The 23,385-nt window shown below is 27.9% G+C and overlaps 16 protein-coding genes across 16 annotated transcripts; 8 read left to right on the top strand and 8 right to left on the bottom strand. All coding sequences in view use genetic code 6, as the record gives it.

Moving 5' to 3' along the window:
* Window positions 1-275: 275 nt before the first annotated feature.
* On the top strand, window positions 276-2,876 carry SS50377_23777 (Gamma adaptin; the record flags this gene model as incomplete). The annotated part of the gene is made up of 1 exon (XM_067907641.1): window positions 276-2,876. The coding sequence occupies one exon, from the start codon at window positions 276-278 to the stop codon at window positions 2,874-2,876; it is 2,601 nt and encodes an 866-aa protein (XP_067764615.1).
* Window positions 2,877-2,914: 38 nt separating this feature from the next.
* On the bottom strand, window positions 2,915-3,511 carry SS50377_23776 (uncharacterized protein; the record flags this gene model as incomplete). The annotated part of the gene is made up of 1 exon (XM_067907640.1): window positions 2,915-3,511. One exon carries the CDS (start codon window positions 3,509-3,511, stop codon window positions 2,915-2,917), a length of 597 nt encoding a protein of 198 aa, XP_067764614.1.
* Window positions 3,512-3,921: 410 nt separating this feature from the next.
* SS50377_23775 (EMP24/GP25L/P24 family/GOLD family protein) lies at window positions 3,922-4,464 on the bottom strand (the record flags this gene model as incomplete). Its single annotated transcript, XM_067907639.1, has 1 exon — window positions 3,922-4,464. One exon carries the CDS (start codon window positions 4,462-4,464, stop codon window positions 3,922-3,924), a length of 543 nt encoding a protein of 180 aa, XP_067764613.1.
* A 321-nt stretch (window positions 4,465-4,785) lies between these two features.
* Window positions 4,786-5,001, top strand: SS50377_23774 (uncharacterized protein; the record flags this gene model as incomplete). Its single annotated transcript, XM_067907638.1, has 1 exon — window positions 4,786-5,001. The coding sequence occupies one exon, from the start codon at window positions 4,786-4,788 to the stop codon at window positions 4,999-5,001; it is 216 nt and encodes a 71-aa protein (XP_067764612.1).
* Window positions 5,002-5,065: 64 nt separating this feature from the next.
* SS50377_23773 (uncharacterized protein) lies at window positions 5,066-5,269 on the top strand (the record flags this gene model as incomplete). The annotated part of the gene is made up of 1 exon (XM_067907637.1): window positions 5,066-5,269. The coding sequence occupies one exon, from the start codon at window positions 5,066-5,068 to the stop codon at window positions 5,267-5,269; it is 204 nt and encodes a 67-aa protein (XP_067764611.1).
* A 20-nt stretch (window positions 5,270-5,289) lies between these two features.
* Window positions 5,290-6,540, bottom strand: SS50377_23772 (uncharacterized protein; the record flags this gene model as incomplete). The annotated part of the gene is made up of 1 exon (XM_067907636.1): window positions 5,290-6,540. One exon carries the CDS (start codon window positions 6,538-6,540, stop codon window positions 5,290-5,292), a length of 1,251 nt encoding a protein of 416 aa, XP_067764610.1.
* A 109-nt stretch (window positions 6,541-6,649) lies between these two features.
* Window positions 6,650-6,994, top strand: SS50377_23771 (Transmembrane domain-containing protein; the record flags this gene model as incomplete). The annotated part of the gene is made up of 1 exon (XM_067907635.1): window positions 6,650-6,994. The coding sequence occupies one exon, from the start codon at window positions 6,650-6,652 to the stop codon at window positions 6,992-6,994; it is 345 nt and encodes a 114-aa protein (XP_067764609.1).
* Window positions 6,995-7,093: 99 nt separating this feature from the next.
* On the top strand, window positions 7,094-7,408 carry SS50377_23770 (uncharacterized protein; the record flags this gene model as incomplete). The annotated part of the gene is made up of 1 exon (XM_067907634.1): window positions 7,094-7,408. One exon carries the CDS (start codon window positions 7,094-7,096, stop codon window positions 7,406-7,408), a length of 315 nt encoding a protein of 104 aa, XP_067764608.1.
* A 9-nt stretch (window positions 7,409-7,417) lies between these two features.
* Window positions 7,418-7,651, bottom strand: SS50377_23769 (uncharacterized protein; the record flags this gene model as incomplete). Its single annotated transcript, XM_067907633.1, has 1 exon — window positions 7,418-7,651. The coding sequence occupies one exon, from the start codon at window positions 7,649-7,651 to the stop codon at window positions 7,418-7,420; it is 234 nt and encodes a 77-aa protein (XP_067764607.1).
* A 59-nt stretch (window positions 7,652-7,710) lies between these two features.
* Window positions 7,711-8,319, bottom strand: SS50377_23768 (uncharacterized protein; the record flags this gene model as incomplete). The annotated part of the gene is made up of 1 exon (XM_067907632.1): window positions 7,711-8,319. One exon carries the CDS (start codon window positions 8,317-8,319, stop codon window positions 7,711-7,713), a length of 609 nt encoding a protein of 202 aa, XP_067764606.1.
* Window positions 8,320-9,011: 692 nt separating this feature from the next.
* SS50377_23767 (uncharacterized protein) lies at window positions 9,012-9,773 on the bottom strand (the record flags this gene model as incomplete). The annotated part of the gene is made up of 1 exon (XM_067907631.1): window positions 9,012-9,773. One exon carries the CDS (start codon window positions 9,771-9,773, stop codon window positions 9,012-9,014), a length of 762 nt encoding a protein of 253 aa, XP_067764605.1.
* Window positions 9,774-9,854: 81 nt separating this feature from the next.
* Window positions 9,855-13,448, bottom strand: SS50377_23766 (uncharacterized protein; the record flags this gene model as incomplete). The annotated part of the gene is made up of 1 exon (XM_067907630.1): window positions 9,855-13,448. The coding sequence occupies one exon, from the start codon at window positions 13,446-13,448 to the stop codon at window positions 9,855-9,857; it is 3,594 nt and encodes a 1,197-aa protein (XP_067764604.1).
* A 220-nt stretch (window positions 13,449-13,668) lies between these two features.
* On the top strand, window positions 13,669-16,227 carry SS50377_23765 (uncharacterized protein; the record flags this gene model as incomplete). Its single annotated transcript, XM_067907629.1, has 1 exon — window positions 13,669-16,227. One exon carries the CDS (start codon window positions 13,669-13,671, stop codon window positions 16,225-16,227), a length of 2,559 nt encoding a protein of 852 aa, XP_067764603.1.
* A 698-nt stretch (window positions 16,228-16,925) lies between these two features.
* On the top strand, window positions 16,926-20,855 carry SS50377_23764 (5'-3' exoribonuclease 2; the record flags this gene model as incomplete). Its single annotated transcript, XM_067907628.1, has 1 exon — window positions 16,926-20,855. One exon carries the CDS (start codon window positions 16,926-16,928, stop codon window positions 20,853-20,855), a length of 3,930 nt encoding a protein of 1,309 aa, XP_067764602.1.
* Window positions 20,856-21,027: 172 nt separating this feature from the next.
* SS50377_23763 (uncharacterized protein) lies at window positions 21,028-21,306 on the bottom strand (the record flags this gene model as incomplete). The annotated part of the gene is made up of 1 exon (XM_067907627.1): window positions 21,028-21,306. The coding sequence occupies one exon, from the start codon at window positions 21,304-21,306 to the stop codon at window positions 21,028-21,030; it is 279 nt and encodes a 92-aa protein (XP_067764601.1).
* Window positions 21,307-21,361: 55 nt separating this feature from the next.
* Window positions 21,362-23,380, top strand: SS50377_23762 (uncharacterized protein; the record flags this gene model as incomplete). The annotated part of the gene is made up of 1 exon (XM_067907626.1): window positions 21,362-23,380. The coding sequence occupies one exon, from the start codon at window positions 21,362-21,364 to the stop codon at window positions 23,378-23,380; it is 2,019 nt and encodes a 672-aa protein (XP_067764600.1).
* Between the last annotated feature and the right edge of the window lie 5 nt (window positions 23,381-23,385).

The raw sequence follows: 23,385 nt of genomic DNA, 5'->3' as shown, positions 1-23,385 counted from the left end.
TGATATATAGTATAAATTTATATAATTGTACCAAAATTATAATGTAAAACCAAAAATCGAGTTTTACCTGATATATAGTCTTTTTAGACTAGATTATATTTTAATGTTAAAAATACCAATATTGAACCTTTAATTTATTAGCTATAACAATATGATGATTAAGAACCAAAATTACAAGTTATAACTAATATTTCTTTTCAAAGTAAATATATACTTTCTTTCTAAATTTTATAATTATTATATACTTAATAAGAAAGCATACCCATTTTAAATCAATGTCAATTTCTTGTGATGAACTTATTAAGCGTGTTAGAGCCTCAAAATCAAGCAATTAGGAATATCACGTTATTTAAGATGAATTAGCTGTTATCAGAACTTCCCTTAAATAGAAAGACCAGTAAAATCAATCAGTCAATATATCTAAACTTATTTATTCCTCCATGGTAGGCCATAATGTATCATGGGGAGAAATGGCAATTGTTAACTTATGTTAGTCTGCAAAAAATCATAAGGAAAAGCGTTTGGCATATCTAGCTATGGCTATGATTCCACATGATAATGATATGTATATTACAATGACTTGTAATACAATAAAATAAGATTTAGAATCTAATGTAAAAACCAGATAGTAAATAGCTATTGTAGCTTTAGCATAAATTGGTACTGCTGATATGTTTTCTGAACTCAGCGAGTCGATTAAAATATGCTTAAAAGAGGGGACATCTTATAGTCTTCATAAAAAGGCACTTATAGCTGCATTAAAAACTATTTAATTGTGCCCTGATATAGCTGAGAGTTTTGTTGATCCTTGCTTAGATGCGGTAAATAGCAAGGTCCATTCTGTTTGTATGACTGGGTGTGAACTAGGTATTGAACTTCTAAGATGTGTTCCTTCTAGTATTAATTTATTTTCCAATAAATTCCAGCATTTTGTTGGAGTCTTATAGAGATTGTCTTCTCCTAAGTATCAGTCGGTTGATCATGATATTGGTGGTGTTTCAGACCCATTTTTATAGGCAGCGATAATTAGATTTGTTTCTGAGTTAACATTGAAAGTCGATAAGTAATTTATCGATTGCGTTAAACTGTCTGAGGTTTTAGAGCAAATTGTAACAACAGGATATAAAAATGGTGAAAGAGTCACAGCACGTATAGCTTTAATATTTGAATGCTCAAAAGCAATAATGAGATTACCTGAAGTAATTTTTGAAGGAAACGAAGTTTTACTGTAAAACTTAAGAGCATCTGCTGCAGATTCTCTCACATAAAGCTTAGATCACAAAAATTAATCTGTTAGATATTCAGCATTAGCTAGTATAGTTTAAATTATTCAAAGAACTGGAGAATCTTAAGGTGTGTAAAGAAATAGAGATATTATATTAAATTGTATGGAAGAGTCGTCTGTGACTTTAAGAAGAAGGGCTCTTAATTTATTAGTTTTGATATCCGATTCCTAATCTGCCGAAATAATAATTTAACGTTTATTAAATCTAATAGGTAAAAGTTAAGATGGAAGATATTATATATTATAAGATGCTCTTAACGAAGATATTAGATAGGAAATCGTTAGCTCAGTTGCTTTTATTGCTGAAATGTTTTCTACTGATCCCAAATGGGAATTTGAGGTTTATGTTAAGTGTCTTTAATTATGTGGCCCAACTAAAATAAACAAAGATTTAGTAAGCTAGATTACTTCTTTAGTATCAAGAGAAAAGAAACTAGAGTAGTAGGCTCATGATACATTTAGTGCCATATTAACTTCTACTTTAACAGAATAGACACTTTTATATAATGAATCTTTAATTTCAGCATCATTATACATCATTGGCGAGTTAGCAGTATTAGTTTAGTCGCCTATTGAAATAATTAATGTAATCTACAATATTGTAGAAGGCTCAATTTAATCTTAGCTTTTGGTTAAATATTCGGTTTCTACGCTAGCTAAATTTATTGTTAAATCTAAGTCACCATGCGAATAGGCACACTAATTACTGTCAAGCCTCATGAAGTCATATGATCCTGAAGTTTAATAAAGAGCATGTGAATACTTCCTTTCTATTAGAAATCCCAAGGCAGCAGGAATTCTTGGAAAAATACCTCCACCACCAAAAGCTGTTAGTAAAATATAAATTACAGAAGGTAGTAAGAGAGTAGTGCCATAAGTTGTTGCGTAAGTAGTTCCTCAAGTTATAAGCTAATAAATTATTTAATAATAGGTTATTTTACCATAATAACAGATTTAATAGATTATACCAAACTAGTAGATTTAGTAAATAGTTCCATAATAAATTATTCCTTTACAAATGATTCCAAACATCCCAGTTGTTCCAATGTAAGCTCCTACACGTGGTAATTTTGCAAATATCTAACCTACTTCTAAGTAACCATTTTTACCAAAGTCAGAACCACGCATTACTCCACAGTCAGATGTTTCTAGAAAAATTACTCCTCCAGTTGAAGATTTATTAGATTTAATGCCATAGGAACCATAGAAACCTTTAATTATTCAGCAGAAGGTTAATCTTTTGGAAGATATAATGGGCTTAAATCAATCCTAAAATCTTAACAAATTAGTTTTTGAAAACTAGTTTGTGAAAATTTTCACCAGAGCCAGAAAAACAGAAAAAGGTGTAGAAGTTCAATTTTTATACACGAATGTTAGTACTGATGTGAAACTAAAAGCACTTTATGCAGGTCATACTGGCGTTCAGGTCATTAGTGATGTTGCATCAGGTTAGAACTTGTCTTCTGGAAAAAATATCACATAGAAAATCAATATGATAGGCGATAAATTTGGCATCAAAATTAAACTTAGCCTTTTTATAAATGGTGTAAGCAAGCAGGAGATGGTTACCATCGATAATGTCCTAGAGTGATATAACTTAAATATTCAGTTGCGGTCTTACGGTACTTATCATTTCCTACCTGAGAGCATTTATTTCATTTCCATAATTCGGCTTGGACTGCATTTTCGTGGCTGAGACTAAATAGAGAACTTTCCTTAAATTCGAGATAGTTTAGATTTAAGCTCTGGTGATTGTGGCTATCCATCAAAGATAAGTGACTCGTTTTCATCAAATGCAAAAACGTGAGGTAGACCCATTTGACTATATTAACTCAAAAATGACCTAAATACTCCCTACTGATCACATGCAATGTTTAAATAAAGAAGCTCTGGAATTTCCATAAAAGTTTTGACTAGAACATCAAGCTTTTGGACAGAGATAAGTAAGAAAAAAATTTTGGGGTACAACTTTTAGAGTTAAACAACATATGGCATCCTCATCTAGCATTCTGTGGAAGTTGTAATAAAGGAAACTAGTGCTATTGGTGAGCCAGATAATCTTGGCACAGGATTATTAATTATTTTGACTTTATCGATATCTGGGAGAGATTTGGACCTACTCGTAATAGTATTAGAAAGTTTAACTATAGGTGATTAATTTCGTGAAGTTTATGGCTAAAAAACTAAAGGTGGTACGAAATACAAGGGTGGTAGATTTTCTTTCATTTTAATCAACATAGTACATTATTATATATTTAATTCGAGTTTATAAATTTAGGCGTTATTATATAAAACTTAGAAATGAAATTATGAATCACTAGTATAATATAAATTTGTCTTTTCTTCAAATAAATATTTGTTGATTCGACAAATTTTGCTCAAATAAACAGAATATAAAATTGATATTAAGTTACTAGATAGATAGTTCCTTATTTCAAAAATTATTAATGAATAATTATTATTCGTAAAGGCTCTTTAAATATCTTTTAATTATTAATTTGTTACATGTTTATAGAAATTGTTACAAAGCCCTTATAATAAAAATCTGTATTTTTTTGGTTTGTATATACATTTTACTGATCCAATCAATAAAAATTTTTTAACGGCAAATATGCTTTAAAAATAATGAAAATTTATCAGACTGCAGTTCTCTTCTTAGTGAAGTACCTTTTGAAACTATAAATCTAAAACCCACCACATCCAATTATGACCACAATTTTCATGAATGCATTATAACTAAGAGATGATTTTACTGTTTATAATATAAAAATTAACCTATTATCCATTTATTATTACTATCTTTAAAATTGCTAAACTTTCAACATTCTTTCCTATGAAGTAAGTAATTTTTAGTCTACAGAGTCTAACTCAACTTTTTAAATGGGTTCCTAAATAACGATAAAAAAGGATACTTGCCTTGGCTAGAGATCATAATTCCAAAAGCAAAATTAATATGTCCCTTCCTATGCATAATTTTCGATAAAAGTAAACATAGACTCTTTATGAATTGTTTTTATCTCTCTATGAACTGGGTCAGTTAATTTGGCTGAAATTTGAAGGTCCCCACCAGAAACTACGAAAACAGTTATTTACATAGATGATGTACTAATTAACTCTTGACCAAAACATACTTTTTCTTCGTTTGGCACCGTAATAGTGTAGGCTAAAACCGCTAGCATTTTTAATTTAGATCATATATCGATATAATATGGTAATAAAATTTTAATATAATATTACTTAAATACATTTATATACAGTTATAAAATTTATAAAATAATAATAATATTATATTATTATTTATATTAATTCATTCCGAACCACAAAAACCTTTATCAATTATTATTATTATCAATAAACTATAATTTTATCGAATTATACAGATAATTAAAAATATTTCCCCTTTTATATTATAAAATATTTATGAAAATATTAATTTTAAATACAATTCTTTTTTCTCCAGATATTATTTTTTTATATATTTAATTCCTCCTTATTTTAGAATGAACAGGAAGATAGACCTATTAGCCAAACGGTAAAAAATATGCTAGTTGCTAGAAGAAGCAATCGAATAGATGGATTTAAATTCAAAAGTTGGAAAGTCGTGTATTCACTCATCTCCTATGCAGATTGACATTTACAAGAAAAAGCTAAAATACTATGACTAGGAGCTAAACCAGTTTACATAGGAGCGCATTATTCTAGCAAATTATAAATGATTATAATGTTATTAGCTTTTGCTATTGTTATGGTATTTATACTCATCATACACCCACTCCAATAATGAACACTTTGTATAAAAAGGTTAAAGATCTCCAAACTTAGATTAAGTAAGAGCAGGAAGCATAGCTTATGGAATTGCAACTAGGAAAAGTTATTTAGCAAAAAGGACCTTCCTAGCTTGAAAATAAGCAGAAAAAGTTGGATCACTTCACGTAAATTCTAGAATCTTCATCGACAGAACTTACAATATCTGACTATTAGTGAATATATAATTTTTTATCATATCACTTCTCCCACAACAAATAGCTAATTTCGGCAACGTTCCACAGGATCTCCTAAACACTTTATCCCATGGTTTTATAGTCCAAATCCTTATTTTTGACCCCAATATCGATAATTCCGGTCACCCTGTCAATGCTGATTAAATAGTCGTTTTAAATTAGCACTTTCTCGATTTCGACACTGTCAACACCAATCATTTGGCTCAATTTCTGCAAAGTGATCCTAGTGAACACCTTGTATATTTTGTCAAATTACAATTTCACGAATCCGAATACAATTTGACTTTCCATTTCTTTATTTTGTAAAAACGAAAAATCTAAATTTTGCAAAATCTGGTAGTGCTAAATCTCCTTTTTGAGTACGATTTCAGCGATTTTCTTGCAATTATCATTCATATTATCATGTATTATTCTCTTCGCAACATCCTTTCCGATCGTGAAATATCCACTTTCTACGATTTTTTCAGCATTTCCGCTAATGAATCCGCAAATCAATGCAATTTCAAATACGTTTTCCACTCCTTTTAGCGAACATTCGATCATCGAAATGGCGCTCTCAAACAGCAAATTTGAAGCTGAAAACCACCTCTTTTGGCTGATGTGCGCCCTTGCGATTATGAGCAAAATTTTGCTCCTGAATTCGTGGGATTTCAATTTCAATTCTGCGGAACTATCTGATTTTAGATAGTTTTCGAAAGCCTTTGCGTTATATTTTTGAGCGATTAGCAGGACACGAACGGGGTCTTTTATGGCCTCAACGAGCTGGAATTGCGTGTAGAGATACTCAAGTCGCGTCGAAAAGTCCACTTAAAGGGCTGATTCTGATGATATTTTCTCTGCTGCGTTTGCGGCTTCTTGGGGCTCCAGGAGCTAAATTCGCTTAATTTCAGCCACCAAAAAGTACTTTTCGACGTTTATTGACGAGCGTGTCATTTGAGTGAAAAGCGTCAAAAGCTGGAGATCGTTATTTAGGAATTATAGTAAAAATTCGGAAATTTTTTCTTATGTGGAAGGAAATTGGGAGCGGGCTTTGAATAGTGATTGCGCTGTTATGAGCCTTTACTGGGGCTATTCGATCGTTTCCAGGAGGCTGAGGGCGTAAATTGGCGCAGAAATGGTGTCCGCACGGAGTCTATACACACGCTCCATATCGGTGTAATATGATATTTGTTCGGAAATTGGTAGAGATTTATGTTGTTTTATATCCTCCACAGCGGAATCTTCAATAAGTTGGTCTTTCTACTGCTTCAGCATTTTCTTAGAGGATGAATTGTATTTATATATCTACTATGATATAATAATGATATAAATTTAAATATTCCAATTAATTATTTAATATTGTATATTAATTCATTAGAAAAAAATGTTTATTGATATCTTTTTGGGTAAACCTTCTAAAGGATTCATTTGTTGTTATCTATCACTGACTTAAGTGGTTGTTATCACATTAGTATCAGGCATATCGTATTCTATATATTAAATTCTGCAGTACACATAAATTTATTAGGATATTAAATCTAGACTAATATATCTATCAGTTTGCTTAGCTTTCATTTTGATTATGGAAATGGTAATATTTGCACATATATTTGGATTATTTCAGGCATCAAAAAAAGCATCGTTTTTATCTGAGTAAAAAAGAAAACTGGTTCTTTTAGAGAAAAGAAATAAATTATATGTACCAACAGGTTATGATGTTGTTGAGTGAGAAGCACTATTAAATATAATGGTTGTCAGAAAATAATAGCTTAAAATAAATATTTAGATTATTGTTATATTATAGATTATAGTATAATATTGACTTAAAATGACAAGTTTCATTTCTCAGTTATAGTAAATATCTGGGATTTATTTTGTAACTTAGAAACGATATGATAAGTTTTATTAGTACTACACTGGATACAGATAAGCTTTAAATAGGTATGATATTTAAGCAGTTTTGAGGAACCTTAATAAAATTTATCCATATTTAGAATATTCATAAGAAAAACAGATCATAAATGATATTATGATGCGAATAAGCTTATATAATAAGCGAAAGCTTTATCTTTTGTTGGTTACTTTTTCATTTGGATTATTGTCATATTTAATTATTGTATAAATTTTATCAATGACAGATTGATAGATTTCTTCACTCTAGTTGTTTTTTGTCTTATTCTTTTCTGAGCAGGATTTCAGCTAATCTTTTAGAATCTACTTTATACTTTCGTTATTTTGATAACACCTTATACCGATATTGCAATTACTTAGAGGAATATTCAGGTAGGTATTCTTATTGAATTGAATCAAAATCTAAAGCATGCTTATTAATTCCTAAAATCAGTAAAGAATCTTACAAATTAGTAAATTTTGATCGTTAACTCATTTTAATATAAAATAATATATAAAGATAAATAATTACTAATATACTTAACCCTTCTTTTATCAGAGAACATCACAAATGTCTTTACAAATTCCCAAAAATTCTTGCAACTCTTCTATTTCAAAGCATTATTATACTAATTCAAGTATTTAAGGTTGCATTACTTAAGTTGCTGCAAATGGTCGCAATGACATAAGAATCTCTCCTACTTTAACTACTTATAAAGGTTTAGTTTTTAATTATACTTGGAAATTATCAAGTATAATAGGCAGTACCTTTTCACATAATAGTTCTATCTTATCTTTTTATGAATAATTTGCAAAATACTAAGTGAAATCTACATTTGCATCTTGTTTTTTCTATTCATCTATTGAAAATTTATCAGCATAGATTTAATGAATTTATCGCTGCTCAAGTCCGTGCTATAAAAATTAATTCTGTAAATCAAGTAAACATGAAGAATTAACTTTTGACTTAGATTTCACTTTCAGTGTTAAGTTCTATGATTAATTTGCTTTTTGTTACTATTATAAAACTAACGCCTATTTTTGTTGATTTAGTTTTGACAATTTTTATCTCAACATACCTAAGTGTGTTTCTGTTGATTTATTTACCTAGGTTCTGGAAACTTCCATATTTACTTTTTCGATTGCTGCATTAATTTTCTCCATTTAAAGTAATAAAGTGAAAAAATACAATATTTACTATATAATAATCATATTCTATGTTTATGTAATTTCTTATTTAAATACACCATTTTTAAGTTATATTTAGATATTTAATATATTAATTGGTCAGCTTTAGTAGAAATTTGCACAATATGGTCAACAAGTGCCCGTAATTTTAACTTCTAAATATAAATTTACTAACAAAATAATAACTAATCCAGAGAACTGTAATCTTCGCTAGGTGTAGAGTCACTATATTCAATTGTAATGAGTTCTGCTTTAATCTAGCGAGCTGAAAGTTATGATAAATTTACATCCAGTATTTACTCTTGAAAAGCCTAATTATAACTTTTTGTTAAATCAATATTTTTGTTTAGTGACTATGTAGTATGTCCATGCAATAACTTAAGATTAAGGTTCATTTTGCAATGCCGTTACATTATAATATATTTACTGGATATTTAATATATTGAGTATGAGTATTCTAAAAATAGAATTAGCCTTTAATCTAGTCAAAATATTATGAATTATGCTGGAAGAATTATTTAACCAATAAAAGTACTAGTATAAACTTATTTATCAAATAAAAAAGAAATTAACTTTTTAGACTAGTTTTATTTGAGTAATGCAATTAACCTACAAATCAAGCACTATTTTAATCAATATAATAGTAATATGTAAGCAAGTAAATGGAATCACTTATTGCGCTTAAGTTGAACAATTTCTTACTGAAGCTAGTAAATTTCGTTTCTTAACTCTTCAACAAGAGCATCTTAGTTCTATGAACTAGATGCAACGGGAGGACGGTTAAAATGTTATTAGCCACCAAAATTTCTTTTATTACCATCTTTGTTTTGTTAGAAATTATTTCTATTGTTGCGCTTATCAGAAGTAGTTCTGGTGCTATATTAAATAGGCTCACCATTATAAATAGGAAGCGTTTCCATCTTTTGCACTAATCTTTCATACCATTCAATAGCACGTTAGTCCATTTAAGTTTTAGCAGGTAAGCTGGAAGTGAACTATAAAGGATTTGGAAGAGCATGAATGCTGCGTAAATATTTCAAATGACCTAACTCAGGAAGCTTGGCTAACTCGTTAAAGTCTACATCAAGACGAATTAATTTTGTCAATTTCTCAACATCCGAAAGATCAGTTAGGAAATTTTTATTAATTTTCAACACCTCTAATTTTACAAGCTTAGCAAGCCCTGGAATTTCTTTTAAGTTATTGTCATCAAGTTCAAGGAAATGCAAATTAGGGAAGATTGAAAAATCAGGAGTAGACTCTAAACTACGACGGCCACATGATATACCAGTCACACGAGCAAGATATGCCTGAGGCTGCTGCTCAAGGTTAAGAAAAGTTGAACGTTCATCATAACGACGGAATCCAGATTCAGACGAAAAAGCAGGCTGATCTAACCAAATATTAGCTTAAAAGGAAGAGTAGGACATTTGACTTGTGGAATGAAAAAGGAATGGTTTATAAATATTATTATAAGTATACTATAATCATACTATGGTTCATCTTTCCAATCACTTAAATATATTTTATTTCTGATAATTTCGAATTTCTAAATTACTAATTCCTTTTCGAGGGAACTTAGAGTGAGAAACTGGAGAAATTACTGGAAGGTTCTTTCCAATACGCATACTATGCACATCTGTAGTTCTCGTTCCTTAACTACTTTATAACAATGTACTATCTGGATTAATACCAGCACTAGATTTATTCAAATATCCTTTAAATGATTCAGGTTTTTGCTACATTTATGTTTTAATAAAGTTTTTATATGTATCACCAGGCATTTCTAATAAAAATTTATAGGTTGATTTTGTTAAATGTGACTTTGTAAGCTAGCGTTCAGCAAGATACAATACTGATGAGCTTTAAATATTTTCACGCCAGTTCTGTTGAAGATCATCTAGAGATAAAAGTTATTTATTAACTAATTATGGTTTTTGTTGAGTAATAACTGACATACCCTAGCTAATCTTAAGGTCAGAGTCAAGTATTTTTGATTTAAGCATTTCCATGCGCTGTTAGCCTTCTGCCTTCATAATCTCCTAAGCAGACATTGTTAATTGAGATGCCTCTTCAGAATCTTAAAACTCCATTTCGTAAAAGAATTTCTATCCAAAAACTACACTTTCGGTTAACTACTTTTCCAGTTGCGATGCTAATTTCTATTGTAAATTAACACCATACTTAAACATTCTTTCTTATTAACGTTCTTTTAAGACTTTTGCAGAATTGAATAATTTTTCATAAACATTTGCTCCAGGCACATCTTTATAGTAATTTGTCAAAAACTGGTTTCCATTTGGCTTTACTGTTAAGTGTCTTTTAATACTTGTATCTTAACGAGTGTTAAGCTCATTTCCTTCGATATTTTCAACATCGCCATCATTCATTTAACCATAGACTACTTAAACTCCAAAGTTTTTCGCATACAAGGCATTTTTAGCAACATTAAATGCTTCATTAATTGTATTTATGTTAGTTTAAAATTATTAATTTTCTTATTCAAATTCTGAAATATTGTTATTCTTTGACTTAAGCTAACTAATGTAACTTCTTATATCTATAGTATGATTTGGCAGTAAATTATTATTAAGCAAAAATGAATAAGGTGAATCTTATATGTTATATTTAAGACCAAAAAGTGTAAATATTTGTTCTTCAACAGAATTTTTCGATAATGGTGAATTTGGTACTTTTTTATTATTTTAACTGTACTCTTGTTTCGAGATAGTTTCACCTGTGTTGCGGTTAATATAGTCGCCAGTTTCAGGGTTAAATTCAAAATCTTCATATTTTTACTAGTATTTTTAAGTTTAATTAGTCTGGCCTTTTAATAATTTTTTATTGTTATATATGTTATTATACTCTGTATCGATAGTATTAGAAGCCTAATTATCTGATAGTGAGCCTTATAAATTTTTAATATCATGTTCAGATAATTAATTTACAGTCTCTAAATTTTAGATTTCATTTAACTGCAACAAAGATTTATACTCATCTTTGGATAATTATTCACCTGTCTCAATATTGGTATAAGTACCAGTTTCAGGATCATATGTAAACTTATTCTCAAATTCTTTCTTTAAACGGGAAATCTCTTATTGTTTTAATAGTTATATATCAACAGTTTGTTATTCAGCTTAGATTCTTTAATATTCTTCTTTAGAATATATCAACCCAGTTTTTTGATCTACATAGGATCCAGTAGATGGATCAAAATCAAACTCTTATTTCTGATCTAATTTTGATGCTTATTATTTTTAAGACAATACATGTGTTTCAGATGATTATTAAAGCGAGTTTTATTTTGTAAAAGTAGTTTAGGAAGAAGCAAAGTCATCTAAATCGATAACTGAGTTTTTGGTTACTGGGGAATAATTATTAAGCAATTATTCCTTTATGTATGTCTATAGTTTTTCAAATTCCTCCTTTGAAATAATTTATCCTGTTACTTTATTCTTATATTACCCAGTAATTTCGTCTAATTCAAATTCATCTAGTTATTACTGTGCAGCCTATTAAATCATTTAATTAGTTACATGCATTAATGATAAGTCTGTTTACGTCTAAATTTTACAGCCAGCAGTTTCTAAATATTTATTTCTTGTTGCAGACTGAGGTGAGAATATTCCTAAACTCCCACTTTCCTTGTGCTTCTAATTATTATTTTTACTAGACGGATCTGCAGAGTCTGTTGTGGCTTTCATATCCAGTTTAGGAGTAATTTTCTTTTTCCCTTTTGGCACTCCCGTATCCAGGATTTCCTTTTTCTTATCTTTATGATTGCTTTCTTTAGATTCTTTACCTCCTTTTGAGCTCTTAACTTTAGTAGTTTCGCTAAGTTTAATTTAACTTGTCTCTAAATCAGTAATTTATGAGAGATATCCTTCACATTGATCTTTCATCTTCTAGATTTCAATCTACATATCGCCATTATTGTCAAATAGGTTTTAGTATTCTTTTTACAGCTATTAAATTTGATTAACATTCATTGAAGATGGATCTTATAACAATTATCTAACTCGTTCGTTGTGCCCATTAACTATGGACTCAGTGTCATCAAGCAGGTTGTTTTTTTATTCTGCAAAATCCTAGTTAATCATGTCTTTCTTTTTAAAGTATATATCTTATAATTCAAATGATAACTTACTATCTTGACTATACAAACTATCTAACGCCTTTCTCTGCTTATCAGCATTATCAATAAGATCCTTTTGCTCTCTGATTAGATTATCCCAATCCTCACTAGGCACCTTGCTCTTAAGGAATGCAATCAGCTATTGCGACTACGTTAAATCAATCTGCAGATCTCTAGCTCTAGCTTAAATTTATGCTATTTCTCGCTGTAACTTCTACTCCTTGCTCTCTAAATCTTTGAAATCTTTGACAAAATTGACATTGAAAGTGTCCACTTACTGCTCGGCGTCATCAAGCACTTTGTTCGACTCATTAAGGCTCGCCTGTACCTAGATAATCTCCAAAACGCCCAAATCAGAAATGTTTCCCACGAACTCCTGCTCCTGCTAAATAACGTGCTTCCTGAGCTTGGCCATTCTGCTCTTCTCCTTCGTGTGCTGCTGGCTGAGGAGGTTCTTGACCTTGAGCTGCAGCTTGTCGTCCTTATCGCTTTTCTGGAAAAAGTCTTCCATGAAATCCGGCGCATAGCACATTCCTGACTTCCACATCGAGTAGATTTGCTGTTTGAGGTCCGATACTTGGACGAGCAGCTTTCCCTTTTCGTCGCTGAACTGCTTGATTGCATCCTGGTGCGCCCTCTTGCTCTGGGTCAACAATGTCAGCAAAAACTCATTGTCTGGAAGGGGTGGGAGGAGAACCTGATCCAGTGTGACAATTTCTCTAATCGAATCAGATGCGCTCTGGATCAGCCGTATTTACGTCTATTTGAATGTCTACTCAAGTAGGTCTTTGAAAATAGGAAAAACATTTTTTGGCATTAAATGGTCGGTTTTAGGGTTGCAGTTCAATGAAGTTTCGAACATGACATGGAGTTAGCGTTGGTTAAAATAGTCCTTAATTTGGGAAAACCCTTATTAGATGATATTGTCAAATGATTCGTTCAGTACAGATATAAGTTCTTAATGCATTCTAATGCGGAAAAATAAGTTTATATAATTATATAATATTATTTTTGTATTTTATAATATATAATTAATAATGATATTATAATTGTTTTATATTCACTATGTTTAAGATTTTCTATTATATTTAAATTACATTAGTTTTATACATTTAATTATGTATTTATAACTATATAATAATATGATGATATAAATCGTTCCATTTTCCCTCTCCAATTTTAATATAATGGACTTTCTTTCCACTTATTCTTCACTAAATTAAAATAGGCATTTACTTAATATGCCACATTTTTCTTTCAAGGAATATATGGCAGCATTAACTTTAAGGTAACCGGAAGATAGGTTGTTGTGTACAATAATAGCTCATTATTGTCTTTTAAAATTGGGAGTTAGACCACCATTTATGAATTCTTGTAATGCAGCTCTATAGTTTTATTAAAATCCGAATTCTCGATGTAAAAAGTTAGTGTATCTACAGAACTTCAAGGAATTTTCTGAATTGCCATTGTCAGGTAGAAATTAAGTTTTTGCCCAGCTACTTAACACATTTTATTGTGATGCAACATAGAAATTCGGAGATAATGAACGTGATGGGGTAGATATTGATCATTACTTCAGTTTAGGAATAGATTTTGAAGGGAATGAATGGTACCTTGTATATCCCGATTTTATAGTATGCGTAGGGAAAAACTTAGGAGGAAAGAAATTTGACTTAATTTTGGATGAAGAACGACCAGAAACTAACTCATTAAGAGATTGGATGGTAGAAAATGCGTTTATGTCATATGTTTCAAATTCAGTAGGTTTACCTATTGATATTGAAGAAAACTTTTAAAAATCAAGAGAAAGTTATTTTTATATGAATTGTGACAATGTTACATTTTAATAGCTAGAACCAGAAGATGATGCTCCTCCTGAGCTCTCAAATTTGTAATTTTGTAAGAATACATTCCCAATAGATCATTTTGTGAAACTTTTATAAAAATCTACATACAAAGCTGTTATTGAATCAATAACAGAGGTTGATGGCTAGTTAGTCATTGATGATCTATTTACTCATAATTATGTACCGAAAAAGTAATCAACCAAAAATTAAAAAAAATCTGAAGAATCACATTCTAATTCAAAAGACTATGAATAATCTAGTTAATAGTCTGAAGAAAATAATTCAGGGGAAGTATCTGAAGCTTCTTAGGAATCTTATTCTGGTCATTCTTATAGTTCACACTAATCAGTAATCATAAAACCAACAGAAGAAGAGAAAAGATTTGCTTCAATTTTGAAAAAGTTTAGAATTTCTCAATAATAGGTTTTGCATGATGAATTTATTGAATTTTCTAAACATTATAAATTAGACTAAGATACGTTAAAACAATCAATTTCACGTACAAATTTCTTAATTCAAACATAAGTACCTGTACTTTCACTTATTAATAATAATTTTATCAAATTTTTACCTCTTATTACACAAAAATAATTATCTACTTTCAAAATTGATAAATCACTCCCAATTTCCATAATACATTTAAATAAGAATCATAAATTTTTAAATACTATTATTTAGTAGTTATAATTTTAAGCTATCCATATAGTGCTTAATTTATTAAAAAATAAATATCCAATGAATCTTATTCTACAAACAAAACCTACCCTTTCAGCTAAAAACTTCCACAGTTATCGAGATAATTTTGTTAATCTATTAGATGAAGTGTTTTCGGTTATTTAAGGTCTCAGTTAATTTTATTACGATTACGGTATAGCAAATTAAGCATGCCTAGAGGATATACGTGATGTTTCCAGTAATTTTGTCGAAGATATCGCAGCTGAAGGCGAATTTGGATAATGGGAAGTTAAAAATGTAAAAACGGAAGAAACATAGGTAGTAGTAACGTGTTATTAAAGAACAAGAGAACTATCTGCGATGGCCAGAGTTTTCACAGATATTGTAAATTCAATGCCGGATTTCTTAAAGAATAAATAGTTTATCCCTAAATCATAAGAACTTAGTTAGTTAAGGATTTATTTGGGATATGAGGCTCCTCCTCGTGTAAAAACACCCGAGATATCATAATCTTCTGAATCTTCCGAAGTAGTATAAGATAATATTATCAAAAGAAACGAAAAACGAGGATATGATTTTTCTGACTCATCTCATTCTGCTTACAATTTAGAATCTACTTCTGAACCTAGTTAATACTCTGATCCCAGCTCATCTAATTCTGAGTACATAGAGTATACAATTTTTCCAGATGGTACTAAGTCAGAAATAAAGTATGTTACTGCACCATTTGAAAATGAAGTTACAGAATTTCGTGACTTTACGGTTCCATTTTTAGTAAGAAAATTACGTAGTATTCACGAGAAGGAACTGAGAAAAGAAGAAAGAAATAGGAAAGCGTAAATTAAGCAATCGGCTCAAAAGTTAAAATCTGGAAGCCGACCAGAGAAAAATAAATAATACGGGAGAAGATATATAGTAAATCAAAATGATGTAAACAAATATGAAAAATTGAAAGAGATTTAGGAACGATAACGAGTTGAAATGGAACGTTATAAAGCAAGAATAGGAAACAGGGGAATAGTTAAGTAATAATATGGTTAAAATTATGTTCCTGATATCACAATAGATAGAAAGACTCATCCAAATGTTAATTTAATGATTCCTAAAATTAAAGATGATTTGAATTTTAATATACCTAGTATAGAGATTTAACCAGCAGAGAAGGAGAATATTCCAGAGGACATGCCTCAGATGAAGTTTGATTTCAATTTTGATTTAAAGTGAAATTAAAGTTTTAGTATTATTTTACTTTAATTCTTAACAAGTTAGTAATTTATATATTAAATAAGATTAAATTTATAAATGTTAAAAATTAATAAACCGGTTATTGAAATAAAATTAAAACTAACATTTTTGCTAAATAAAAGAACAATATTTAAACATGTGAATAAGAATGTAGAATTTAATTTTAAATATTCGTAATTAGTCTAATTAATATAAATTGAGGGGGAATTACTTAATAATGTAAAAATTAGGACATAATTTTATTTTAGATTAAAGTCAAGAGATAAAATAGAAAATAGTATTCCAATTGATGATAGTAATTTTGCAGATTTAATTAGAGTAAGATAAAGCTACCTTAATATGAGTTTCACATAAAGTTTTCATTAAATATTTATATATTGTATTAGCGATTAAACAGGAAAATCACTTAAAGCTTAATACAATTTAAATAAGAGTGAACCCCAGGAACTTATGCATCTAGGAACTAGTTAAATCCTTTCAATATCACCTTTATAAAAAGATTAATTTACTTCATTAAGTTTATTGTATTTTTAATCAATAAGTATTAGTAATGGAAGAGTTAAAATGAAAATAAAATGTAATTCGAAAATGAAATAATTATTGAAAAAGTTTATTATGAAATAATGAAATATAACTTATATTTAAATATAATATTTTTATTTTTCGCTTCTTTTCAAATGGAGGTTCCGAGATTTGTTAAATTTTTATAATTTAGATATCCTCAGGCATTATAGAGTTATAAGAATAATGTTAAAAACTCAAATCTTTATGTTAACTTATAACAGTTGGCTTTTGATAGTGTCAGTGTAAATTCTTACTGTAATATATACACATAAACAGAATCAATGTCAATTATTCTCGAATCATTGCTGCAACTAGTTGATAAATTTAATCCTATAAATTTAGTCTTGTATTTAAACCCTATTTTTAATGAGTAATCTATAATAAAATGTGAACTAGAGTCATAATATAAATTATTTTATTAATAGGAAGCCTATAATAGATAACCTGAAGATAAAATTTCATTTTTAGATTTTGTTCCAAAAAGCTAATTTATGAGAACCTTAATTGTATTTTTAACTGAATAGTTATAATTTTTAATTAAAAACTAAGTCAGAATCAGCTTTTAAGAAGATTACAATTTGGTAAATGATATCATACTTTAAAATAAGAGTAATTCATATGTTTATGGAGTCGATACATCTTAAAGATTGAAGTTTTTATACTAAAATTTACCAGTAAAAGTTATTGTTGTCTAGTAACCTATTTATGAAAAACCTCTATAAGATGTAGTTGAATCAAATATTACCTTTTGCGAATATGGAATATGGATATAGGATTTTAAGTCACTAAGAGAGTTAATAATTTGTGATCTTTTATAAGATTATCTAAATTCTTAATCTAATATGGTAAATCTATATTAGTCATTATATGATGAAATTGTTAATGTTGCAAATATTAAGGATTCACAAAACATTAGATAGAAAATTTTCGAACATTCATTTACGAAAGCACTCATTTCTGATTTTATAGCCTTAGTATTGTTTTCTGGTTGTAGCTATTTGCCAGAAATGCCTGGATAGACATTTAAAAATGGTTTATTAGATTAATTAATTGAATACTATTAAAAAAATAATTTACTTTCGTATCCATTTTTCAATATTGTTTAATAGGAAAATTAAAAAATAAATTATTTTACAATTTAATAAATTTTTAAAATTATGTCTAAAAATGAATTACTGTGGGTAATTAATGATATCAAGGAAGTTAATAAGTTAAATTAATTAAATATTGATCAAGAATACAAAGGAGCATTAAAATATGATTTGCAAACCATTACTAATGCAATTACATAAGAATCTTTAAATAAAATTACTACATTACCACTGGGGAAAGTATTGTCTGATTATTAATTGAGCAATTAGGTTTTACGGTTTTATAAAACTTAATACTACAAAAAAGTATGTGCTGTAGAATTAATTGAGGAAAGAATATTAAATTTAGATTAAATTTAGCATAAAAATTATGATATAATCGCTCTTTATGATCTATCCTTAAACTTGGCTTTGAACTAATAACCTTCAGATGAAGTAAACAAAATTTTAGAGGCAAACCAATGGATTGGATAATATTAATTTACAGTAAATATGATTAGAGACTATTTTAAATCATTTCAGTCTATTTTATTTTCAATTTTTAATAATTCTAACCAGTATATTGTTTATCCATATAAATTTGCTTTATTCTCATCGTTAATATCATAATATTGCGAAGCATTTATAGTATAATCAGCTAATATAAAGAATGCAAATTTGTTGTGGGATTATTAAGGCCCGTCATTTTTATTCGAAAAATAAGCGAATAATTCGTTTTATAAGCAAATCCCCAAATCACTTCTTTTTAAGTTTGTACCAACTGAGTAAACCTAAAAATGGACTGAAATAAAATTAGAAAATTTTTAATTGAAACATACTATATCTCCATTTTTAGTTAGAAATATGAAACTTAATGGTAAGTATCCTAACTTATCAACTTTAGGTTTAAGCTCTTATTAATACGAAAATTTAGGATTTTAAAACTTTTAGTTTGATGAAAGAAGCGTAGTTGTTATTACAGACAAAGAAACTTTATTTTTAAAAGAGGATAATGAAGCCCTTGATTTACTTTTCCAACCTTTATAATTTGTATTAACATCATATATAAAAAATAAAGCTGAATTTAAAAACTATTAATTAATTAGTTGTTAAGAAAAAGTTTTAAAATAAAGTTATTTACCATAAGAATCTTTTAAGCTAGATGATAATGTTTTTCTTTATTGTAAATAACCTCATATCTTTTTGTAAGGTGCTAATAACTAACAGCCTCCTATTTAATAATACTTTAGTTAATCAGGATTATAATTTAATTAAAATTTATAGATATTAACAGAGAATATTTAATAAATTTCAAAGCTCAACTCAAAATTTAGCATTATTTCTCATGATTACTAATCAACTTCTATATTACTTACTACTTCTGTAAATTCCCTATCAGATGAAATCGATACAATAAGTGAAACAGATAATAAATTTGAAATTTTCCCTGAAGAATTAACTAACAATCTAGTATACTATTTCGGAGATGATATACTTAATATATTTACTCAATAAATTTCTGGTGGAGATATAGTAGGAAATATAATTGGCATAATATATGGTGACCAAATATTTGATCTTAAAAATAATTAAGTATTGAAATAACATGATGTTAAAGGCCTACTTAAGCTAGCCAAATAATATTTTTATGCCAATAAAGGCTATATTTATAATGACAACATCCATTTTATAGTTTCTGATTGTGTATGTGATATTAACGAAGTCTTGAAATAGTAAGTTCATATGAAGAACGAGCCATTTGTGTCTTCCTTATCTATTTTCGATGATCAACCATATAGTGTTATCCCTATGTCTCTAATTGATAGAGATTAATCATTAACGCATAAATTGAGTATAAACGCTATTTTATCTGGAAATAGTATTTGCGTACGAGATATTGGACACTTATCGTAGTTTTTTTAATTTTATTAAATTGAAATTATGAACAAAAATTAAGAAATCTTAACATTATAGTTAGCTGAAAATATGATTTAATAAATCTCCAAATAACTATTCGAATGTTTTAAATATTTAATTCCAATTGATAATATTAATTAATGTCTTATCAATTAAAATAACGTTGATGTTATCAATTAAATTAAATATTATCCTATTTAGGATACAATTTTAAATTAAGTTATGAATAATCAAGCATAAACAGTAACTTTAGAATATTTGTAGAACTAGATTGGTTTTAATATTACTGAACAATAAATCAATAAACTTATGGGGTCTATTTTAATATCATGTCCTGATAATGCGACCCGAGAACTTGGAATGTGTGCAAATTTTGATGATATTATCGATTTATCATTAATATCTATAGATCATAAAATAACTTATAAAGGTGCTGTTATTATTATAGCATTTTCAAAAGCATTTCCTGATTTGTTTAAATAATTATTACCGCTTTTATCAAAAACTAAAATTGATATTAAAGATTTTCATATTATTTTAAATGATAAACCTTGTTATTGTATTAAACCATCAGAAATTATATTTGGTGATGATTATCCATTTTCTACGGGTTAAATTTAATCTACTGACTAGTTCTTGTATTTGATTACGCAATCATCTTATTATTTGCAGAAACAGCTTATTAATAGACATCACTATACATTAAAAGATTCCTTAAATTTGAATATTTAGTAGATTACTGAAGTTAAAAAGTTAAATATTTCATGCGAAAAAGCAGACTTTATATTAAATATATTTGAAGTTTAATAAAATGCATAGTAAATAAAATTGCTTGATACTATATTTGTTCCTTCTATTGGTGTCGGCATCTTGGTTGAAATAGGTACAACATATAATAAAATTGTAGTTAATGGTATTACAAGATTTATACATGCTAACTAATAAATATGGTAAATTAGTAGTTTTGAAACAAAAACATTTTATTCTCTTTTTGTTGAATAACAAATAGAAAAATTCAATGTTAAATCTGTTTAGAGTGTACTAAATAATGAATGAATTAGAAACTTTGTTTAAGTTTATTATATATTATTAAAATTTTATTTATATAACAACATACATAGTAAATTAAAATAATTGCGAAAGTATGATAAATATAATTGATAAATAAAGATATTGCTAATTTTGTACTTGATAGAATAAATATATCTTTAAATCAATTAATAATGATTCACTTTAATTTAAATTGAAAAAGACTCCCTATGCTAGCAATGAGAAGCTAAGTTTTTTAATATGGTCTCTTAATCATGGATTATATTAATATATTTTCAGAAAAATGTTAAAGCAATGTTCCAGTAATTGACTAATTCTTGTTATAAATATTTGACTCAACTTCAAATATTTTCTCATACTATAAATAATCATACAATATTTAAGACTAAGGCTTCGCGGATTAATGAAGGAACAACTATGATGGTAACTACACAATAACTTCAGACTTCATGTGCATATACAAAAATGATTAAACTAATATTCTTATATATTTATAATATATTTAAAAATTTATGGAATTGTTAGATTCTAATTTTGATGTTGATTCCTTTCTAGCTAAATTAAATACCTCTCGCTAATAAGCACCACAACCTGAAAATAAAATTCCTTTAACTGATTCATTGCTATCTTTTTCAATAGGTTCAGCCCCAGATGTGAACTTATCAGTTTAGTTTTCTCCTTAAAAGATTAATTACCTGCTGAAAAAAAGTACAAGTTAAATTTTTCAATAAACTTAGATAAATCCCCTTCATCCTCTGATCTTGGCACGTTCGTTCTATGAATGGAGAAACTACGCAACTATTATTAGTAAAATTAAATGTAATGGTAAAAGGATTTTACTTATACAGATTTTTTACGTTATTAAGAATTATTATACTTATATCAAGAGTTTATAGCCAATTATTCGGTATTTTTATGAAAGGAAATATAAAAAATACGCCTTTGTTGAGTTAAAAGGGAAAGTTTTATTATAAAATAATATTATTTAATCTAAAAGGTCTTACTTTCTTTAAATTGTAGTTATCCATAGAAAATAACGATTTATTATTTAGAAATAAAAACTATTAATTTAAAAATTATTTATTCAAATTAAAACCAAATTTTAATTACTGTAAATGTAAGAATATTAGCTAAAAATAACAAAAATGAAATAGATTTAATCATATTATTTGAAACTGATGATAAAATTTTAATGCCTAGGAATTATACGTAGGAATATTGGTTATGAATTAATGAAATCTACATTTTATAAATTTATTACAAATTTTAATACAATAAAACAACAATAGTATACTGCTTATATCTTTTAGGTGCAGATGTAATAGAAAAAAATCGGTTTTTGTTATAAGTAACTCAGACATTTCTATAAGGAAGTTATTATATAAAAATTAATTTATGGAAATATTAAACGTTATGGATTAGTAAATTGGCGAATGTTGAACGCTTAGAACTAAAATTATTTTAATAAAATATTGAAAAAATCATTTTATATATTTATAGATCGTTATAATAATAATTAGCAGACAGAGTATTAAATTATAGATAAAATAAATTAACGGCTTGCTAAGTCACTGTTTCACTATCTTAAAAATTATTTTCATAAACTTCAAAATGCTGAAATTTTAATTAAAGTCACATCAAATTTGTTGCTACAAAGATCTGTCCTTTTTTAACTCTTAAATAAAGTATAAACTGTAACTTAATTGGGGAAATCAATAATTTTTGATAGCCTTTAGTTAAACAATAAATAACGGTAGTAGAAGTATCTTTTTAGCTTTTTATAATAGTAGCTTGTAAACAATTTATAACTTTTTATATTTGCGATACGCCTGAGTAACGCAAAATTTTTATCCAACACATACTTAATATTTAAGTTGAGGTTTTATAAGCTTTAAAAATAGAACCTTTAAGCACAAGAAATACACTAGTTTTACACTGCAAAAACATCATTTTCAGCTTTAATTCATAAAATCTACAGCTTAAAGTTAGTCCGATAATCAATCGAAACAATATTCATCCAGCCATATTTTAAAGCAGTTTAAACATATTCCACCCATTTATAATTTCTATAAATGAAAGCAATTACCCAGAAAACTTAGCAGCTCCTCAATAAAACCTATAAAACCCTCTTAAAATTACAATTCATGGCTCTTTCTTCCTAAAAGTTGGCTATTTCCCATAATTTTCTAAGATTATAAAAACTTTCATTCGTACATCTAATTTCTATCCAGTAATAATTCAAGTTTGTATTCCTCTTTAAGTAAAATTTACTTCTGCTGAAAGCCTTCAAAGCGATTAAATTGAATGCTAAATACGTTAAAATAGCTAATTATTAGTATTAGAAATATCTTCGTAAGATCATAGAAACTATCTTTCACTTACTACTAAAATATGCCAAAAAACGTAATAAAGCAACACGAATAGTGCGAAAAATACTCACGGATTGGCGTAGTATTTCTGTCCTGCAGAACGCTCTCGGGCCCAATGAGTTTGAGGAAATCGTCCGTCACAAACTTGAAAAAATGAAATGATAACG

This window comes from Spironucleus salmonicida, chromosome 4 (assembly GCF_000497125.1).
Source record: "Spironucleus salmonicida strain ATCC 50377 chromosome 4, whole genome shotgun sequence".
Taxonomy (NCBI): Eukaryota; Fornicata; order Diplomonadida; family Hexamitidae; genus Spironucleus; species Spironucleus salmonicida.
This window is presented reverse-complemented; position numbering and strand designations above follow the sequence as displayed.